Source organism: Kwoniella dejecticola, chromosome 6, assembly GCF_000512565.2.
Source record: "Kwoniella dejecticola CBS 10117 chromosome 6, complete sequence".
NCBI lineage: Eukaryota > Fungi > Basidiomycota > Tremellomycetes > Tremellales > Cryptococcaceae > Kwoniella > Kwoniella dejecticola.
The window spans coordinates 1472430-1491325 of NC_089306.1; the positions used below are offsets into that span (position 1 = coordinate 1472430).

At 49.7% G+C, this 18896-nt stretch overlaps 9 protein-coding genes across 9 annotated transcripts; 7 read left to right on the forward strand and 2 right to left on the reverse strand.

Annotated features, from left to right (window-relative positions):
• Window positions 1–117: 117 nt before the first annotated feature.
• Window positions 118–829, forward strand: I303_105407 (uncharacterized protein; the record flags this gene model as incomplete). The annotated part of the gene is made up of 6 exons (XM_065969154.1): window positions 118–198; window positions 272–283; window positions 384–456; window positions 580–610; window positions 670–697; window positions 764–829. 6 exons carry the CDS (start codon window positions 118–120, stop codon window positions 827–829), a joined length of 291 nt encoding a protein of 96 aa, XP_065825226.1.
• A 161-nt stretch (window positions 830–990) lies between these two features.
• I303_105408 (uncharacterized protein) lies at window positions 991–1367 on the reverse strand (the record flags this gene model as incomplete). Its single annotated transcript, XM_018408440.1, has 3 exons — window positions 991–1142; window positions 1201–1258; window positions 1329–1367. The coding sequence occupies 3 exons, from the start codon at window positions 1365–1367 to the stop codon at window positions 991–993; spliced, it is 249 nt and encodes an 82-aa protein (XP_018262131.1).
• A 679-nt stretch (window positions 1368–2046) lies between these two features.
• Window positions 2047–5097, forward strand: I303_105409 (uncharacterized protein; the record flags this gene model as incomplete). The annotated part of the gene is made up of 4 exons (XM_065969155.1): window positions 2047–3392; window positions 3444–3503; window positions 3556–3966; window positions 4026–5097. 4 exons carry the CDS (start codon window positions 2047–2049, stop codon window positions 5095–5097), a joined length of 2889 nt encoding a protein of 962 aa, XP_065825227.1.
• Window positions 5098–5635: 538 nt separating this feature from the next.
• On the forward strand, window positions 5636–6692 carry I303_105410 (uncharacterized protein; the record flags this gene model as incomplete). The annotated part of the gene is made up of 4 exons (XM_065969156.1): window positions 5636–5672; window positions 5747–6012; window positions 6143–6152; window positions 6205–6692. 4 exons carry the CDS (start codon window positions 5636–5638, stop codon window positions 6690–6692), a joined length of 801 nt encoding a protein of 266 aa, XP_065825228.1.
• A 263-nt stretch (window positions 6693–6955) lies between these two features.
• On the forward strand, window positions 6956–7993 carry I303_105411 (uncharacterized protein; the record flags this gene model as incomplete). Its single annotated transcript, XM_018408437.1, has 5 exons — window positions 6956–7278; window positions 7325–7351; window positions 7403–7603; window positions 7663–7699; window positions 7766–7993. The coding sequence occupies 5 exons, from the start codon at window positions 6956–6958 to the stop codon at window positions 7991–7993; spliced, it is 816 nt and encodes a 271-aa protein (XP_018262128.1).
• Window positions 7994–8639: 646 nt separating this feature from the next.
• Window positions 8640–10826, reverse strand: I303_105412 (uncharacterized protein; the record flags this gene model as incomplete). Its single annotated transcript, XM_018408436.2, has 4 exons — window positions 8640–8924; window positions 8978–9879; window positions 9930–10131; window positions 10185–10826. The coding sequence occupies 4 exons, from the start codon at window positions 10824–10826 to the stop codon at window positions 8640–8642; spliced, it is 2031 nt and encodes a 676-aa protein (XP_018262127.2).
• A 788-nt stretch (window positions 10827–11614) lies between these two features.
• On the forward strand, window positions 11615–15074 carry I303_105413 (isoleucine-tRNA ligase; the record flags this gene model as incomplete). The annotated part of the gene is made up of 5 exons (XM_065969157.1): window positions 11615–11618; window positions 11674–11743; window positions 11794–11857; window positions 12687–13122; window positions 15022–15074. The coding sequence occupies 5 exons, from the start codon at window positions 11615–11617 to the stop codon at window positions 15072–15074; spliced, it is 627 nt and encodes a 208-aa protein (XP_065825229.1).
• Window positions 15075–15576: 502 nt separating this feature from the next.
• On the forward strand, window positions 15577–16755 carry I303_105414 (uncharacterized protein; the record flags this gene model as incomplete). The annotated part of the gene is made up of 3 exons (XM_018408434.1): window positions 15577–15769; window positions 15820–16439; window positions 16495–16755. The coding sequence occupies 3 exons, from the start codon at window positions 15577–15579 to the stop codon at window positions 16753–16755; spliced, it is 1074 nt and encodes a 357-aa protein (XP_018262125.1).
• Window positions 16756–17372: 617 nt separating this feature from the next.
• On the forward strand, window positions 17373–18805 carry I303_105415 (uncharacterized protein; the record flags this gene model as incomplete). Its single annotated transcript, XM_065969158.1, has 8 exons — window positions 17373–17415; window positions 17481–17531; window positions 17585–17718; window positions 17776–17955; window positions 18003–18112; window positions 18164–18350; window positions 18403–18552; window positions 18704–18805. 8 exons carry the CDS (start codon window positions 17373–17375, stop codon window positions 18803–18805), a joined length of 957 nt encoding a protein of 318 aa, XP_065825230.1.
• Window positions 18806–18896: the final 91 nt, after the last annotated feature.

Sequence of the window (18896 nt, forward strand, 5' to 3'; positions counted from 1 at the left end):
CCTCCTGCCTGACGCCGTCTTCTTCTCACCCTTGCTCCTTGACGTCAACTTCATGTATCAGTACTTGATGAAAATCCTGGCCAATCAGCTGAGTTGCTCTACCAAAACGGATTCAAGATGTCTGCACCAGCCGCTACCCCCGCTCCACCAGCTCCTATCGCTGCGCCGATCCCAAGCGAGGATCAAATAGCTAGAAAGGTGAGTCGCATGATTTCTCTTCGAAGCCTATTCTGCCCGGTTGCAGAGCTCACTGACCTCCCTTCTATTGCAGTTCGACAACTGTGTAAGTGAAGCAGCTTCGAGTGAAGAGACCAGCTAGGCCTATCTGTACAGTGCTTAAAGGATTGTAGAAGCTGATTTTGGGATTTTGGACGGGCTTTTAGGTTGCCGACCTCCTCGTTAACGCTGGTCTTGGCTTTGGTGTCGGTGTAGTCGCTTCAGTATTACTTTTCAGACGTGAGTGGTTTCAACAATACAGTCACCTGCATGTAATAGCGATCAGCAAGTCAGGAGGGACGCCCCGCATATCCGGCTCGAGGCTTTTGGATCCGCTGCTAAATCTATTTTCGTTGTAATCAGGACGAGGATGGCCAGTCGCTCTTTCCACAGGGCGAGTCCAGATATGCTTTCCACAAAAGCTACCATAGTAAAAGCTAACATCGCGTTTAGTTTCGGTGCCGGTGTTGCTTATTCAAACGTCAGTCTGCTTGTCTCGTCGTGAAATGCAAACGCTTTGTTGCTGACCTTCTCTTCCTGGTCACAGTGCAACTACTCCCTTAACCCATATGTGCTTCCCGGTACAAAAGTGTTGCCCGCCAACAAGTCATAGAGGAGGAGTGCTGGGCAGGTATGGAATTTGGACAACATACATATGAAAATCACAAATCTCTCAGTGCAGCATTTGCCAAGAGGGTTTTAACAGATTTCATTCATCATAATCGTAATATTTCGTGAGAGGGATTATCAATAGATTCGTATGCCTCATACATGTCAACTCCTGAGGGTGGTCTCCGACTGTCGTGCTATGTTTTCCCTCCCTTGCACTTCCCAAGGGACACCTCCGACTTGACCAATTCGTTCTTGAGCAGTAGCGAGATCGGTGATGTCCCTCGGTATTTTGCGTTGTTCTTCGCCTAGCATAGCTGGCCGACAGGGTTGGAGGATCAGCGCGACTTGTGATAGTATCATGGGTGCACTTACTTCTTCTGTACAAGATAGCGGTTGTGACCACCAGTATCGGGAAGGAGACAATTATGGTCTATCAGATGACTTCACTCATTGAGCTAGATCCAAGCGACAGGCTCGAGACAGGCTTGACTATGACTTACTCGAAGTCGTTTTGCATCAGCACTCATTGGCGGGGCCATCTTGAGTGATTGACTGACAGGATTGAGCGTATGCATGCAAGTGATAAGCTTAGCATGAACGCTTGGATACGAGTATACCTGGATTTTTCGACGACGGGTGGAAAAACAAGCGGGACGCAGAAGACTAAGCGCAGAAAGAGTTACGTAAGACATCAATCACATGTGTCACTTCAAAAGAGTCCCATTACCCATATCTCTCTCTCTCTCTCTCTCATCTTGCATTTATCTCATCCTTCTTTGACTCCATACTCGACAGACTATACGATAGTCCTGTCATTGACCCGACCTAGATTGGCTCATCGACCATCCAAACTCACTTCTTGTGTTCTGATCACTGAAGTCAGGCATCTGCCTTTTACTGATCTCGTCTTGTTGCTCAAAAACACCTTGATCTCTGCCCATTCCGCAATTTTGGATTAACCACTCCCCCTCCCTCCTCCATTCACATCTTGTCGATAGGGATTGTTGAGCCCCTCATGCATCGAGACTGACACGTCTATCTCGTAAGTTTTGTGTTCTTTGACCAAACGCCTGATATTGCCCAGTCTCGTGCTGATAACTATTCACAGAATACTGATCTTGATATCGCTTACTCGCCGTTTACGGGATCACTAGCATCCGAAGACCACTTCCTGCTCAAGATCTTGAACCATCATCGTCATCTTGATTCCTCAGCGTAATGTCACACTTCCCACCGTTCCCGCCGACACAGTCCGGCCGATATTCTCCCAATCGGGCTTATCGCGAAAGACCACCGTTCCCCCCTACCATTCCGCCATTACCCCCTCGAGACTTCCCCCCATTCCCATACGCTACAGCCGCACCGCCACCTCCATCAGCCTACCGTCCATACGAGGCATATCCTCAAGAATCTTCTCGACCGCCATATCCGCCATACGAGCAACCACGCGGTCCTTATGAGGATCATTATGATCCATATCGGCCCTCGGCAAACACATATAATTCGATACCTGCTCCAGTGCGAGCCCCACCGTCTGTTGCATATCCTCCTGCACCATTAGTTTCCGACCCCCTCAGAAGACAATCAAGACCGGTCTCTCCCCCTGCAAGACGATCTGGTCCCTCCTTCCCTCGTCCAGCTGCCAAACCTCCGATGCATGGGCCACCCGATCTGAAGCTTTCCACTCATCCAACGACCGTGAACATCGGAGGTTTCACCGCGGCAGTACATTCCTTGCCGCCATCCCATCTTCCGATCACGAAATATGTCTCACTCAACCGAGACGACGCTATCGACTTGCATCGACAACTATGCTCGTCTCGCTCTTCCGTATGGTATGCTGATGGTTCGAGTAGAGCAGGAGAAGCTTGGTGTGCAGCAGTAGAATGGAAAGTGGACTCGAACCTTGGTGGAAGCAAGATGAGGGGTTTCATTCTAAATGGCGATGAACTGGATGCGGAACTTGGTGGCTTGTACAAGGCTGCGGAAGGATTCAAGGAATTAATTCAGCAATCTATCAAGGATGGCAACCCGATCTCGCACGAACTTACGGTCTTCTGCGATTCGCAAGCTGCGATCGTCGCTATTGATACTTCCTCTCGAGACGAGGCGATCAAGTTCGACAGCCTTTGGCGGGAGATTTGCTCTGAATATCTCCACGCGCATATGACTTTGGTTTGGATACCCAAAGATAGTGGTGTAGAAGGTCATACACTGGCGGACAGAATCGCCACTGTGGGTGCAAGCAACTCGTACACCAAGAGAAGGAAGGAGAGGACCTTACCTGATATCTACATGAGACCGGGAGGTGGAGAGCCTGAATCATCTGCGAGCTCAGAGCCCGGGCCCTGGCAAACTGGCGATGCAGACCCTACCAGGTTGAAGGTGCCTTTCAACCGACCTCGACCTGCTGCTTCCTCGCCTCCCATCATCTCCAGAGATGAGCACAGTGAAGTCAATGATCTGAAACTTGATCTGGGCTCCGCTCAACGCGCTTCCGACGCAGTTTTGGATGGCGAGGATGAGGGTATACAACCACAAGAAGGCGCTATCTTCGTGACACAGTGAGTTGGTTTTTCGTTGATATTGGTATGGAGACGCTAACAATCTCAAAGCTTCCCTCAGGAGGCTTCAGCTAAAGACATCGGTATTCTGTTCGCTCAATTCGGAGAGATGTACGTATACCCGCCATGATTAGCCATCAGCCGCTGATAAAGGAGTGTATAGCGTCGCCGTGGACATCTTTCACATTTCTCCCTCGTTGCCTCGATACGCCAACGTCACCTTCAGCGATCCTGCTTCCGGTATGGCAGCTATCAGTGATCTTCATCGAAAGGCAATCAGACTCGACTCTTCCTTTGCACAAGAGAATGAAGCGGACCTAGCCTTGTGGAAAAACTGGGACGGTCAATTGACTGTAGTGCTGCACGAACCACCTCGAATCGTCCCGGCTGCTGTCGAAGCAGATTTCCCTGATTTGCCTGATTGGGCAAGAGGAGAGAAGGATGCGCACAGAAATGAAGAAGAAGAGAAGATGGAAGTGGAAGGGCAAATCAAGGAGGAACGAAGTCTCAGTCCGGATATTGAGGGCGGAAAGCGAGGCAGAGGCGCGACAGACGAGCTGTCGCACATAGACTCGTGAGCTGTGTCCGAGCCAAGAGGTCATAGGTTCGCCAGACTGACTAGCTCCCCCTCAGACAACCTCAACATCCGCCGAAACGAGCCCGCCAGACTAGTCGTGACCAAGATGACGGCCAGGTCCAACCGGACAGCGAAGGTGCTGCCGATCATGACGATGGCTCTGCTGACCTTTCTCAGATCAAGGCGCCTGCATCCACGGCTCAAGCCATATCTGATCTGACAAAAAGCTTATATCCTCCTCCAGTCGAAGCGAACAATACTGCTGCTCCACACCAAGCAGAAGCGGGACGACCTACAAATGCAGTCAGTCTGCCGCCGTTCCTTCCAACCCTCAAAACGATTAGTAGGGCCGAGTCGGAAAGCCCGGTGGCCTCTGACAACGATACTCAACAGACTGGGCGAAGTTCTGACCATGTCACCCCTCACATCCTGCCTCCCACTCCATTGACCGCTGCTCCTCCCACTAATGGTTTGGCCAACCGTTCCGTTCCCCTTCAGGACTCCCCGGCCCACTCTGATACGGCAAACTCAACCAAACCGTCGATCACTACGTCAGCATCAGAACCGCAAGAGCACCCGATCAAGCTCAGTGCCAAGACGATACAGGCACACCTGACCCTGGTACGAACCTCATTAGCGAAACACGAACCTGACAATTGGATCGCTCATACTTGTCTCATTGCTCACGATATTGATCACGCTCGACGGGCGCTTCAAGCCGATCTTTACGCTACCGACGAATGTTTCATAGCCGGAAGGGAATGGGAAAAGCAACTCAGCGCGAAAGGATTTACCGCGGCAAGGGTTGACGTGTTCATCACTAAAGTACTCAAAGTATTGGATGGTATCGCCGCTGCGGAAGAACCTGAACCTGATCAACCTGATTCTGAAGAGGATATTGAACGCTTACAAGCTGAATTAACTGAAGCGCTCAGTAAATTTCCTGACGAGACCAAAGAAGCGATGTCGAACGCAGCTAGAGTGATGGAATACCTCGTTAGAGGCAAGGATCTGCAGGAAAAGAAGAGGATCGAAGTGGAAAGAAGGGTCAAGGTTCTAGAAGGCATGGTGAATGTGGGAGAGATTGTTGGAGGAGTTGTGAGGTACCTCTTGACCGAGGAAAAGTAATGACGAAACTCCCTCAGCCCAGCGTTAAGAAGAAAAGAACGAGCCTTGTGGTATCTTGTCACTTACTGAACGTCTTGTTACCTACCGGTATATCTATGTTAAATTTTGATGCATGAAATCATGCGGAACACCTGATTTTTAGCACCTACTGACGACCAACAATTCTCGAATGAAGCGAACTGTACCTGCTTGTTAGCACGAGAACGCACTGACCTTCTGGCAGGCGCGTCGATAGCACTGTAACAAATCGAACGGAGTTGAGTCAACCATTCCATCAAACATTAATTAACGCACAGACCCACTATAATCAGCCTCTGAGCCGCTTAAAACACTATTTACGCACATGAATCGCTCCTATCCCTCTTTCCTTCTCCCTTTTCTTTCCTTCCTCTTTTCCTCTCTTCTTCATCCTCTTTGGAGTATCTCATTATGGTGACCTTCTGCTTCCACCTCTGAGTTAAAACATATATCCATTCCCTTAGCCCCTCTATCGATAGTAATTTAGACCCAGGCGGCTGCAAGACCACCGTGGCTGACGATGTCACAACAGCAAGCACTACCCCTTTCTTATCCGGGTGCGTCTCAAAGTCCAGCTGACACCATGGCTTATTCTGTAAAAGATTATGTCCCAGCTGACTAGACACCTAAGGACCTCGTACCGGGGAGAAATTCTTCGATCACCAAAAGGCTGGACTCTCCAAGATGCTTTTCATGGAAAATGACTATAGATCGTTATACGAAGCAATGGTACGACATGATCCATCTCTCAAGGATCTGCAGTACTTAGATCTCTCTTCCTTCCCTCATTCATGGCGTCATGAGGGCGGCGACGAGTGGAGTCAAGACTTCTCCGACACGCTGGGTCACGAAGAGATCAGGCCCCTCCAAGGCAAAGGCATGATCCTCGCAGACGAGGTGAGGCGCATGACCTTTCGCCACCACGATGGGAATTTTAAGATTCTGTTCTGCGGCATGACAAATGGGAACCGGTAAAAGCGCAATCGTACTTGCACTCATCGAGGCCACTTTGACCGCTGCGGATCAGTGGGCAAAAAGTGAGCTCAAATTCGCCGGTTGGGAAAGAGTGACGCTTATCATCTTGCTCAGATCAAGGTGGGGATCCCCTAGAGCCAACTTACCGACTTCCCAAGGAATACAAATTGTCGGAAATATACATCGACGAGCCACCTGCACAAAATCAACCTAGACCAGGATGCATCCCCCGATTCTGGTCGAATGCCGATGAGATGCAAAATGAGCCGTCTTCCACATCATCAGCAGACATAGTAAGGTCGTCAGCCACATTGATCATCTGTCCCAAAACAGTGCTTGAAGTCTGGAAATCATTGATCAAAACTCACTGGAAAGGTCAGAAAGCTTGGGGGGAGTACGAAGATGGAGGTCAAGATAGACCTGAAAACCGCCCTCTCGTGATATATAACCACTACGACAATCAGACATCCTGCAACGTGCATCCGTACATATCATCGTCAATTGTGCTCACTTCCTACGAGGCTTTACGACCTGGAGCCAGAAAAAGCAACATCGTAAACAACATCCATTTTTATCGGGTAATACTCGATGAAGGACAGTAAGCCTATCTCTAGCATTTCTATTCATACAGCAATTCTGACCTTTGAGTGAGAGTAGTCGGGTCCACAACTGCAATACTCTTCAATTTGAGCACGTAGCTCAACTTCACAAAAGGCACATACACATCCTGACGGGAACACCCATACAGAACCATCTGATCGAGCTTGGCGCCTATACAAGCCTGTTTGATCTTCCCGGTGCTCTTACGGACTCATCCTATCTCCATAGCAACGTAATCTGCCAAGCCTTGTCAAGACCCCCCAATATGGACAAACTCAGAAAATTATGCGAAATCTGGTCTTTGAGGCGACTCAATGACAATGTCGGGAATGAACCTCTTCCACCAATTACGGTCAAAGTGTTCTGGTTGAGCAACCAATTGCTCATGGATGGCCTGGAAGGCATCGAGGATCGAACGTTGTTATCCTGGAACCAGAAACAGTCAATTGGGGAATGGCTGAACGAGATCATCGCAAAAAAGAATTGGTATCAGAAACAATGGAAATCTCTCTGTTCGAAAGACTCGATCAAGATGAAATGGTTCCGATATTTCTTACAAGGCCGCTCGCAAGGAAAATTGGTAGTTTTGTAAGTCAACTTCACGAGTAGCCTTTACTGACAAAGCGATTGCCAGTCGACATTTCCATAGAACCGATGCCGTGTAAGTCCAAAAGTCGAGAAGCAACGTGATCAAGCTGACCAGATGGTCCAGGGCTGAAGCTATTCTGGTGCAAGAAGGGTTTACCGTGCAGAAATTGTCGGCTGACATGAGTATGTCCGAACGAGCACAATACGCTCAAAAGTTCAACGAAAGTACAGAAGAATCGCTCTGCCTGCTAGCATCCATCAAGGTGGCAGGTGAAGGACTGTCTCTGACAGGCTCGTGCGTTTGTGTTTTCCTCGATCTGATGTGGTGAGTGGGCGAGATCATGCTCGAGAGCGTGCAGTCGTTGGCTGACTGTGTCAATCAAGGAATCCTTCCGTACACGCGCAAGCGATGGCCAGACTCGTGGGTGAAGACAGCGATGTTGTGGTGAAGCTACGCTGACTTGTGTCCGCTTGATTTCCATGTCAGCACCGAACGGGACAAACTCAGCCAGTGACTGTTTACATGCCAGTAACGCTCAGGACCTACGAACAAGAGATCTGGGTTCGCCAAAACGCAAAAAGAGGGTACATGAACCTCATGTATCCCAGAGAGCCTCCTGCCGAGTTGGCCTTGTCTGAATATCCGCCTGAGCTGCTTCAATGGCTCAAGGATAATCCTCCACCCTCTGACGATTTCGGCAGCGAATATGAGTAGAAGGAGATTTTAGCCAATTGCTAGTCTGCTGCTCCGCAATGTGCCAAGGGCTTCGCACCTGTTTGTAATCAGTCATACGATCATGAGTGTACTTATTATTATAGCGCAAATGCATGTCAATACATCATCGAGGAGAGCCTCGCCAAATGACGCGAGTGTGTGTGGGGGGACGGAAGGTTGGCTGCAATCTTTTGGACCGCATGGTCAAACATGACTCGTCCTTCGGCGTCAATGGATGATAAGACTGTTCCGCAAGGCTTCAGGTAGACATTCGATTCAAGAGGATCCCTGAAGTCCGTGACGAGCCCTTCAGCCATCCTGACATGTGCAGCCTGTCGTTCAGTAGTGTGGCTTATTTGCGAAGTAGGTTTCGCGACCGCCAAATAAGGAGCGGCAGGTGTTCAAGCTGACGAGGTGACGTCCGGGTTGCACGGGACGAAACAATACTGTATACTGTCAACATAGAGTCATTACATCACAAACATACTATCTACTATACCGTGAAATGCTAATGCTACGAAAACTGGGGGTCATGCTATTAGGATGGATTCAAGTGTACAAACAAGAAATAAATAATCCGAACTGTTCAACCGATGAGACTGCCTCAATACAGTTCAGGTACTGCCTCGCCGAGTTTGGCCGTTTCTCAATATGGGGCATAATCCAGCCCTAGAAAAGGATCACTGTCCTCGCTGAAACATCTTGTCTCAGCTTCACTACTCGTGTCTTCGTCGCTTCCTTCCTCGGACGCCATGTCGACGTGGCACTTATGACAATCAGCGGTTCTGGTGTGATGACCATTACAGGGTGGATACCGCAGATTCACAGTTGCTGGGTGGAAAGGGCGCTGTAAGGAGTAAAGCAGACGGTCCAAATCTTCAAAGTTCTCGTCATTAGTTGCGAAACGTCTGTGTTTCTTCGAGGCGATGTGCTGCAGGCAGACAAGTCAGCATGAAGGAAAAGCAAGTATGGCGATCAACTCACCACAGATAAATCTGTGTACCGTAGTCGACAGTTCTCGCAATAACCTGCCGCGGTATCTTGTTCTCTTCCCTTCAATCCCATATCTACCTTTTCTCGATTCCTCATTCGCATCTGCACCGTCACCTCGGTCTCCTGAATTGGTTCTCGGGCTTGCTGTAACATCTTGACAAGCTGATCCTGAGTAATAAAAGTCTTCGCCGGTTGAGAGTTTCCCGTACTGACGCTGCGGCTGGGTAAGGTGGAGGTCGCGTCACACGGAGGGTCTTCTCGCTTAGCCGCTGCCGCAAGACGAGCATTGCCTTTTAACACTTGGACTCGTTTGGACATTTGCATGATGGCTCGATCTTTGTTGGCGCCAAGACCAGGCAAACCGTCAAAGCCACCGAAGACAGGAGTGCCAGCGGTGGAGGTAGATGCGATAGTCGAGGTTAGTGTGACACTGTTGCCGGACGCGTTGTAGTATGGTTGCGCTTCGGGCAATTTGGGCGTAGTAGGGAACGATCGAAGAGAAGTAGAGCGTTTCAGGTCAAGGGGAGGCTGTTCGCCTTCGAAAGGCTGCCTTTCGACGTAAAGCTTCCAAGCTCTCTCTCTGATTTTCTCCACGGGAACGGTGGTCTGCATAGAGGATGAGATTTGCAAGAACCCTTCATACAGGGTAGGCCATTCTGGGCCTTCCTTCTGGCTGAATGCGTACTCTTTGACCATAATTGTTCGATGCTTCGCGGTAGCATCCTCGATGAGAAGATATTTGCTTCCCGGCTTGAAGTAGTAGTGATCTGGTCTGGGCGCTGTCAAGTCTCGTTCGCGAGTTCCATTGATCTTCTCATCTTCCAGAAGGGTAGAGAGGGAATCATGGTTGGAATTCTCGATAGGCGATATGCGCGAAAGGATATCCGTGAGCTCTGCGATGGAGGATTAGCTGTGGCTCGCGGTTCAGAAACGAGACACTGACTCTTTACGGTCCATACCTTGATGTTGAGAGCTTCAGCTTTCTGAGCGAGGTCTGTGACACCCGTGCCGTCTAGGAAAGGGTTTTTGGAGCTATCTTTGTTGACGTCTCGCCGTGAGGGCGCGAGAGGTTTCGCTTTTTGAGGTGAAGCATTGCTTTTGACGATCAAGTGTGTCACACGAGTCGAAAAGAATTGATCAATTTTCTAGGTGACGGACATGAGCGCTCGATTGCCTAGAAGTCCAAAGATGTACTCACCGCACCCAGGCGAGACACGCGATGTCCCAAGTATTTCCCTGCTCCCTCCTCAGACCCGATCTCGAAATGGAAGACCAAATTCGGGAAGACTTTGACCCATTTTGCCCTCCACTTTTCTTCCTCGGCTCTCGCAATCTTGGAAACGGACTCGGCCTCTCGTTCGAGCTTTGCCCGCTTGGGAATCCCCGATGTAGGGGATATTTGAGAGGCTTCTCTGGGACGTTTCGAGTTACTCAGGGGTAGATCGTCAAGACGGCGCACGGAGACAGCCTTGACCTCTGGTGCGAAGACGTCTGGCGCAGCTGAAGGGCGAGGAATGGATGCGGAAGCCGAAGGACGCGAGCGACTGGTAGTATTGATGTTGAGCGACGCAAGTACATCTCTACTGGAGGGCCCTGACCCTTTTGGGCCTTCAACCACGGGGACGCCTTTCTTCCACGATTTGAACACGTCGAAATTGTTCTTGAGATTTTGATGATCGACGGCTTTGCTCTTGGAGACCTCCATTGTGTTTGGCAGCGGAACGGTTCTGCTGGCCACTTGCTGAGTTGAACGAGGCAAGACGTTGGAGAGTGGATGCGCAATGATACCGTGTGAATCGCGCATGTCCAGATCTCCCCGGGAAGCTACTAGGGTTGACATCTCCCGAGGAGCACAAGAGAATTGGAAGAACGACTGCTGTTGAGTTGAAGAATACTGATCAGAATTAGGTGAATAGTAAGTATGGGATTGGGATGATTTCACTTTTAGGGAGACAAAGAGGGGCGCGTCTGGCGTAAGATCAGGGCGACGCCACGTGGAGAAATCAACATCTGATTTACCAGTCTTTCAATCACGTGACTTGACACTGAGCGAAGTTCGGAGGCTGCCGCCCATCATCATGTCAGATAAAGTCAGAAGAGAATGGTATCGAGCTAGAATCCGAGATATAATGATATGATGATCTAGTGATCAAGTACGCTGCAGCTACATCTTGACACAGCACAGCACAAGTCGCCGTTGTCGGACTACAACTCAAAACATCCGACTCCTGCTGCTCGTCGAAGTTGTATAGATGATGCTCAGGCTATCTGGTGTACCTAATAGTTCCCTCCGGTTTATTTCGTGTCACCTCGCATTCTCTCCAAAATGCTACCATCAAGCTCGCAACGCTAGTTCAGTGACTGCAGCCGCTGTGGACCAGAAGAAAGCCTACTCGCACACTCTTCTCCTCCCAAAGACGAATTTTCCTCTCAAACACAAGGATATAGTAGCAGCGGAGAAGAAATATCGTTATAAAACTTCGGATCAGCTGTACAAGGAGCAAGTGAGTGAGCAAGCGAGCAAGCCCACGGCTATGGTAAAATCTGATCAGGACGTAGATAAGAAGGAAGGAGAAACCATTGTTCGTGCTTCACGATGGACCACCGTACGCTAATGGCAACTTACACATGGGTGAATTATTTCCCTTCATTCAGATCGTGCTCAGTGCTGAATCGCGTGATTGTAGGGCACGCATTGAACAAAGTATTGAAAGATATCATCAATCGTTACAATCTGATAAGGGGCAAGCGTGTCCAGTATGTCCAATGGTTGCACGTCGTTTCATGGCTGAGCTCATCCATCACAGCTACGTGCCGGGATGGGACTGTCATGGTTTGCCCATCGAGCACAAAGCTTTGGCCGCGATAGGGGTAAGTTACAAGCCGTCAAGGATCAGCTGACCTTTCGACAGAAATCACATCTTTCCATGCAACCTTTACAAGTGCGGCAGGAAGCTAGGAAGGTTGCTCTGGAGGCGATCGATATACAGAAGAGTGAGATGAAAGCATTAGGTGTAATGGCGGATTGGGACGGACAGAAGGGTATATATAGAACTTTAGGTAAGTCACCAGAATTTTGGCGGAGCTGACCATTAGATCATGACTTCGAGATACGGCAGCTTAGACTATTTAAGACCATGGTACAAAGAGGTGAGCGCTTTTCCGCTGAAATCCAGGCTGACACGTCAGGCTTCATTACACATAGACTACGTCCGACATATTATTCCCCTTCATCACGCACAGCCTTGGCCGAGGCTGAACTCAGCTACAAAGATGGTCACAAGTCCAGGTCGGTATATGTCGGCTTCCCAGTAGCACAGGAAGACATGTCGGAGACATTGCGTGAGGTGTATCAGAAGAAATGTGGAGGACAGGGGGAATTGGAATTAGCTATTTGGACAACGACGCCGTGGACCTTGCCTGCGAATATGGTAAGTCAAAATGCCTACGATAGAGCTGATAGATAGGGTGTGGCCGTTCACAATGATATGGAATATGCCGTGGTGGAGACGAGCAAGGGACGGAAGCTGGTCATCGGGTCAGACCGCTTGCAACCCATGCAAGACATTCTAGACCCGCTTGAGGTGCTGGGTCGACTCCGAGGTAAGTCGTTTTGAAGGAAAAGCTAGCTGATATAGTAGGATCCGAGCTTGTGGGCACTCGATATACCAGTTTATTCCACTCTGGCTCTTCATCACAGTCAAGACCGTATGTCATGGCAGCGAGGCACGTGACGGCTCAAGCTGGTACTGGTCTAGTCCATTCTGCTCCTGCTCACGGCCATGAAGATTACGAAGCTGCCATGACGGCTGGGATCCTGCCCGATGAATTGCGTTGTCCAGTGAATGATGAGGGTCGATTCACCTCAGATCTGGCGAAGTGGACAGAAGATGGTATTGCCACAGCCTTGATTGGTAAAGAGGTCCTTGGTGATGGATCGGACGCCGTGGTGGAGATACTACGGAACCAAGGTGTGCTGCTTGCCGAGCAAAAGATTGAACATCGATATCCTTATGATTGGAAATCCAAGAAGCCAATTATAGTCCGAGCTACTCTGCAGTGGTTTGCGGATGTGGAGGGCATCAAGAACACCGCCGTGGAGGCATTGAGCAAAGTTCACTTTCATCCGCCGATTTGTAAGTGCCATTGCTCTGAAATTTCGCTAATTTAGATCAGCGCAAAAGCGTCTAGAATCGTTTATCACCTCTCGATCGGAATGGTGCATTTCTAGGCAAAGGAGTTGGGGAGTACCTATCCCCTCACTGTTCGGAGATGAAGGACCCCAAATGGACGACGCGACCCTGCAACACATCATTGACGTGCTGGATGTCAAGGGTGTTGATCACTGGTGGCAAGGTCCGATTGAAGATTTCATCCCGCAACATTTGCAGGGACAAAAACTCACACGAGGCTATGATACCCTTGATGTCTGGTTCGACAGTGGATCATCGTGGACATTGCTGGAAGATCAAAACCGACAGCCTCTGGCAGATGTGTACCTCGAAGGATCTGACCAACACAGGGGCTGGTTTCAATCGTCTCTCCTCACCAGACTCATCTCTCGCCCGGAAGGACGACCACCGTATGGTACGGTGATCACGCATGGTTTCGTCATGGACGAGAAGGGCAATAAGATGAGCAAGTCGGCGGGAAACGGCTTGTCACCCATGGAAATCATTCATGGTACTAAGGTGAGTAGACCGCTGTGCGAATAAGCTAATGTATTTAGGACATTCCCCCTCGCGGTGCCGATATATTACGGTCATGGGTAGCTTCCGTTGACTACACCGATGATGCGTCTATCGGCCCAACTTCAATCTCCAATGCCACGGAGAACATGAGAAAGCTGAGAAACCCTTTACGATTTCTGCTGGCGAATACAGCAAATGCCAATCCAGAAGCACCGGAGAACGTATCTTTGCGACTTGTGAGTCAACTCATGCGTGATCGAGCTGACGTCAGGTTGACCGATACATTCTGCACGAGCTAAGTGAGCTAGAAAAAGTCGCACGGGATGCTTATGACGCATATTCGTTCAACAAGGGTGAGTCGCAACTGAATAGAATGGGACTAAATGTAGCAGTCCTGCATTCCGCGACGACTTTTGCATCGAGCACGCTTTCTGCGTTCTATTTCGACGCAGTCAAGGATATCTTGTATTGCAATGCGAAAGATGACCCGACTAGAATTGCTGTCGTGTCCGTTCTCTACTACGTGAGTTTATTCGCTCATAGCCCCATGCTGACATTCCAGACTCTTGCTCGCATGACTCAAATCCTGGCACCGATAACACCTCATTTGGCCGAGGAATTATACGAGTATATGCAAGGCACAAGCAATTCGGTGTTCCTGGACTCATGGACACCCAACGTAAGTTCAAGGTTTGTAGGAATCGCGCTAAACTTTGTATCAGTCATCTTGGTTTAACCCTGCAGTTTCACACGAGATGAGTCGTATCCTTGCCGTGAGGGCGGAGGTCCAAAAACTCGTGGAGCAAGCTCGTGCCGATAGGTGAGTCATACAAATCTGAACAACTTTGATGCTGACGCAGCCGGGGATATTTTTAGGCGTATCAATGTTTCAAGTCAAGCGCATGTGTACCTCAGCGATCTCATGGGACATGATAGTGCGTTGTTTCAAAACGAAAATGATTCATATGCTGACGCAAGAACATGTCAGCACAATCACTTTCGGCACTGCTCGGCGTGTCGGATGTCGATCTGCACGAATCGGCGCTTTCGGCGAGTTCCGAATGGGAATATCACTCAATATTGCACTCGGATCACTCACACATAAATGTCCGTTTGGTCGCAGCCAGAGGCTTCCAATGCCCTCGGTGTTGGTTGCACGTCGCGGAAGCCGAGTCGTCGTTGTGCCAGCGATGTAATGCCGTGTTGCATGCATAATCAGCAGGTGGAATGTATCTAGCATAAAGATCTTGCACGTTCAACCGTCATTAGCTTTCGTACGCCATCATGACGAATCTCGCATCTGCTTGCAACCTATTGACTAAGGTTGGCTGACCTCATTTAAAGTTTTCGGCATGATTTCGATGATGACGGTGCCGCGTCTCTACCCGATCAAGTAATCAAGCTATACGTACTCCCTTGCTTGCTTGGTTGGTTTGTCCCAAAGAGGCAGAATGAGGCATTTTACTTCAGGGTTAAGATTACGCGGATGTGATCTCTTGCATTCTCGACTGTTTGCTGGAATCTCCCCATAATTAATCTCCTTGACCTCCTCACCAACAGAGTGATCACGGCTACGGCCAAGGTTACACATGCATACACCATGCCTCACTTTGCGCAACAAACATTCCGAGTTCATACATGAACATATCTTGAGAGCGATATTGACCCTCACGAATAACCCTCGATCGGACCAATAGCATTGGATGCTGTTGTGAGACACGGTCAAACCCTCAGGAACTCACCCTGCGGTCAATAATCCGATTCCAGCACACCGGTCCCATTACGATTTTCGCGATTAATCACCCCAACCCCCGTTCTGATCTTTCCTTCACTGCTTATTCGCGTCTCCCAGACAGAAGAACAAAGCCAGTGTAATGCAGGATTCTCCACCAAGCTACCATGTCCAATATCAACCATAACCACCCTCCTCTCTCCCCTTCGCAGCTCGTCAAACGCAGGGCAGTCTCGCCTTCTGCTTCGCCCTCTTCCAGCCGGAGTCCTCCCCAGTTGTCGCCCCTGTCCCCAGAAATAGATCCTCATGCCTATCAGAGCAGAGCGAACCTTCCCGGACCCTCGACAGGCACTGCTTCCGGTGAGTCTACCTTATCAATATGAGTTCCCCATTCGCTGAATCCTTTCCAGTCCGCCGACGCGAGGCGAATCGCTTAGCCGCTCAGCGATTTAGGAGTCGAAAAAAGGGATATCAAGACAACCTTGAGGAAAGAATCCGAGTTTTGGAGTCGGAGAAAGAAGTTCTGATACGACAATTGGATGAAAGTCTCTCACATAGTGGACACTCATCCTCATCGCTCCCATCTCGCTCCTCGACTGTCAGACGCAATCATGTAGACGGCGGAGAAGGTAATGAGGGTCATGCGTGGTCTGGATCTGCAGCCAGGCGTATGTCTCAGTCACCAGAAGGAACGAAACCGCTGGATGCGGATGTGCGCATCGCCTCTTTAGAATCCGCCAATAGAAGGCTTCAAGAAGATCTACGAAAATTACTCGACGAGAATGAGCAAATGAGGAATGAATTACGGAGATGGCAAGCTGGGGCAGAAGACAAAGCTCGAGAAGGCGTACCCGATCATGCAGCAACCCCAGACGGTCATGACTTTACCTCGCATACGAGTGTCAACAGCGATAGCGGGAATCGTACGGACCATCGTTTACCTGCTTTGTTGAACGACCAGCATTCGTCTGATCGCCGTCGCCTCGAGCTAGATCACGCCACTAATCCGGAATTAATTGATCGAGCTCACGTGAGTATCTAAAGTCCACCAATTTACATGTATCTGACGAAAGAACTTACAATAGCCAAGACCTAATCTTCCGCCCCTCGACCTTTCCATGGCCCATCCACCTGGACTTCCCACGACCTCGCCATTCTCTCGCTCAGCTTTTGAGACGTCTGAATCTTTTTCGCGTTCGACACAACCAGATGGGCATTCCGCTGGAGTTCAATTACCGCCGTTACGGCTGCCTCCGATACGGACGACTTTATCGCCAACCAGTATGACCAACACTTTGCCCTCACCCCGAGGTTATCCAGGGGGGAATCCGCTGGATCCACGATGACAGCTGGACGAGAACCGCTGCATGTGCAATATCTGCACCACTTCTGAGCGTTTTGGGCTGCGGCAATGGCTACAGCAATGCTCGCTACGCGAAGCGGTCGAGGGTAAACCTCACATCGGCCTAGTAGCAATCTCGTTCGTAGTCCCCACAATCCGCATGAACATCTTTGCATTACATGCCTCTGATTTGGTCTTGCACGCCTTCGATTTGTTCCGATCGTCCGTCATCTCATATGCGACCTACGCCAAAGCTGATTGCCAGGTTGTTCCCCAGGATGCGGTGTAGGCGACCTGAATCACCATCAACATGTTGCATAACGGCAACGCTTCAGCAAGCTCATCGACAGTCGGTGGCGGTACTGTCAGCCTCTGCGATGGACTGATTACGCCAGTAGCGAACAGTCTAAGCATGCTGCGTCTCTATGTTGTATATTTGTTCATATTATAAGGCTGAAAGCTTCGCAAGCCTGAATGGAAAAAGCCTTGCGCGCGCCTATGACATCATGCTTCACGTCTATTCCCATAATATCATGGGCTATCACTTGCATCTAAATTGAATTCCTCCACTCATTGTTGCCAGGGGTGTTTGAGCAGTCGGCAACTTTTTCAGCTTCGAGTATGGATCTCGCCGTAAGAGAAAATGTCCAGCGAGCATCAAGGTGTGAGTTCATTGGTCAGCCTGATCAGCCTGCCGGGCATCTGCTGATTCGATTTCCGCAAAATTAGGGGACAAGGGCGTCAAGGTCGGTGAGGGTACCTTTGCAAATGTATACAAAGGTCCGTGATCGCGTTTGCGATTGAGTCCGATTTGTGCTTAGAATTGTGACCAGGAACTGAGAAGAGTACCGGCCGCAAAATCGCGATAAAAAAGATCAAGGTTGGCGAGATGAAAGATGGACTGGACATGACAGCTTTGCGGGAAGTCAAATTTCTGCAGGAGCTACATCATCCCAACATCATTGCTGTGGGTAAGAAATCTGTTCCCAAGGTTTGTATATCAGGCTGAGACCATTGCTCGTAGCTGCTCGATGTGTTTTCCGTCAAGCAGAATATCAATCTTGTTCTAGAATTCCTCGATACCGATCTCGAAGCTGTCATTCGCGACAAAGCGTTGATCTTCCAGAATGCGGACATCAAGAGCTGGGTAGCCATGTCTTTGCGAGGACTGGAATACATACATAGGAATGGGGTGCTGCATCGGGTGAGTCATGAATCCATGGTTCGAGGCTAAGCTTGCAGGATTTGAAGCCCAACAATCTACTCATAGCGGCGAACGGGGAACTGAAGATAGCGGATTTTGGTCTTGCACGGGAATTTGGGGATGCGGGCAGTAAGATGACATGCCAAGTGATCACTCGGTGCGTCTTGATCTAGAGGTACTACTGGACCCAACTAACGCTTTTTCCCAGATGGTATCGACCGCCGGAGCTGCTGTTTGGCTCCCGGTTCTACTCTACAGCGGTCGACATCTGGTCAATGGGCACGATCATCGTTGAGCTCATTCTTCGAGTGCCTTTCCTGTCCGGCGAAACTGATATAGACCAACTGAAGAAAACGTTTCACGCTATGGGCACGCCGACCGAACAAGACTGGCCAGTAAGTCCCCGGTGCACAAGGTTTTCACTTTCCTCACTGATCGGACAAAAAGGGGCACACGAAACTGCCAGATTACCATGAAATAGGTTCGTATCCCAAGAACCCCTGGTGGAACATGGTCTCTTCGATAGGCAAAGAAGGCCAGGATCTTATAAGGGAGATGCTCCGCTATGACCCGTCTTCACGAATATCTGCAATCAAGGTATGTCTCCTTGTGACACGACATAGCTAATCCACATCAGGCTCTCGAGCATCGGTTCTTCTCTTCGTACCCGCGCCCGACGCCCCCAATATCACTTCCAAAACCATTAGCCGAACTGAGGCCGCGTGCGCTTGCCCCTGACGAGGTGCAGGGAAAGCCAGCGTTGGCGAACTCAGGCAGCGGAGCGATAAAACGCAAAGCAGAATCACCTCAAGCAGGCCGTAATGTCGCCAGAAAACTTGTATTCGCGTGACCAGAGTAGCGTGTGCCTTGTTCATACCATGATATGTTGTATGAACGTTGTATCGATATCCAGTTTCGCCGAGTCACTTCATATAGTAGTG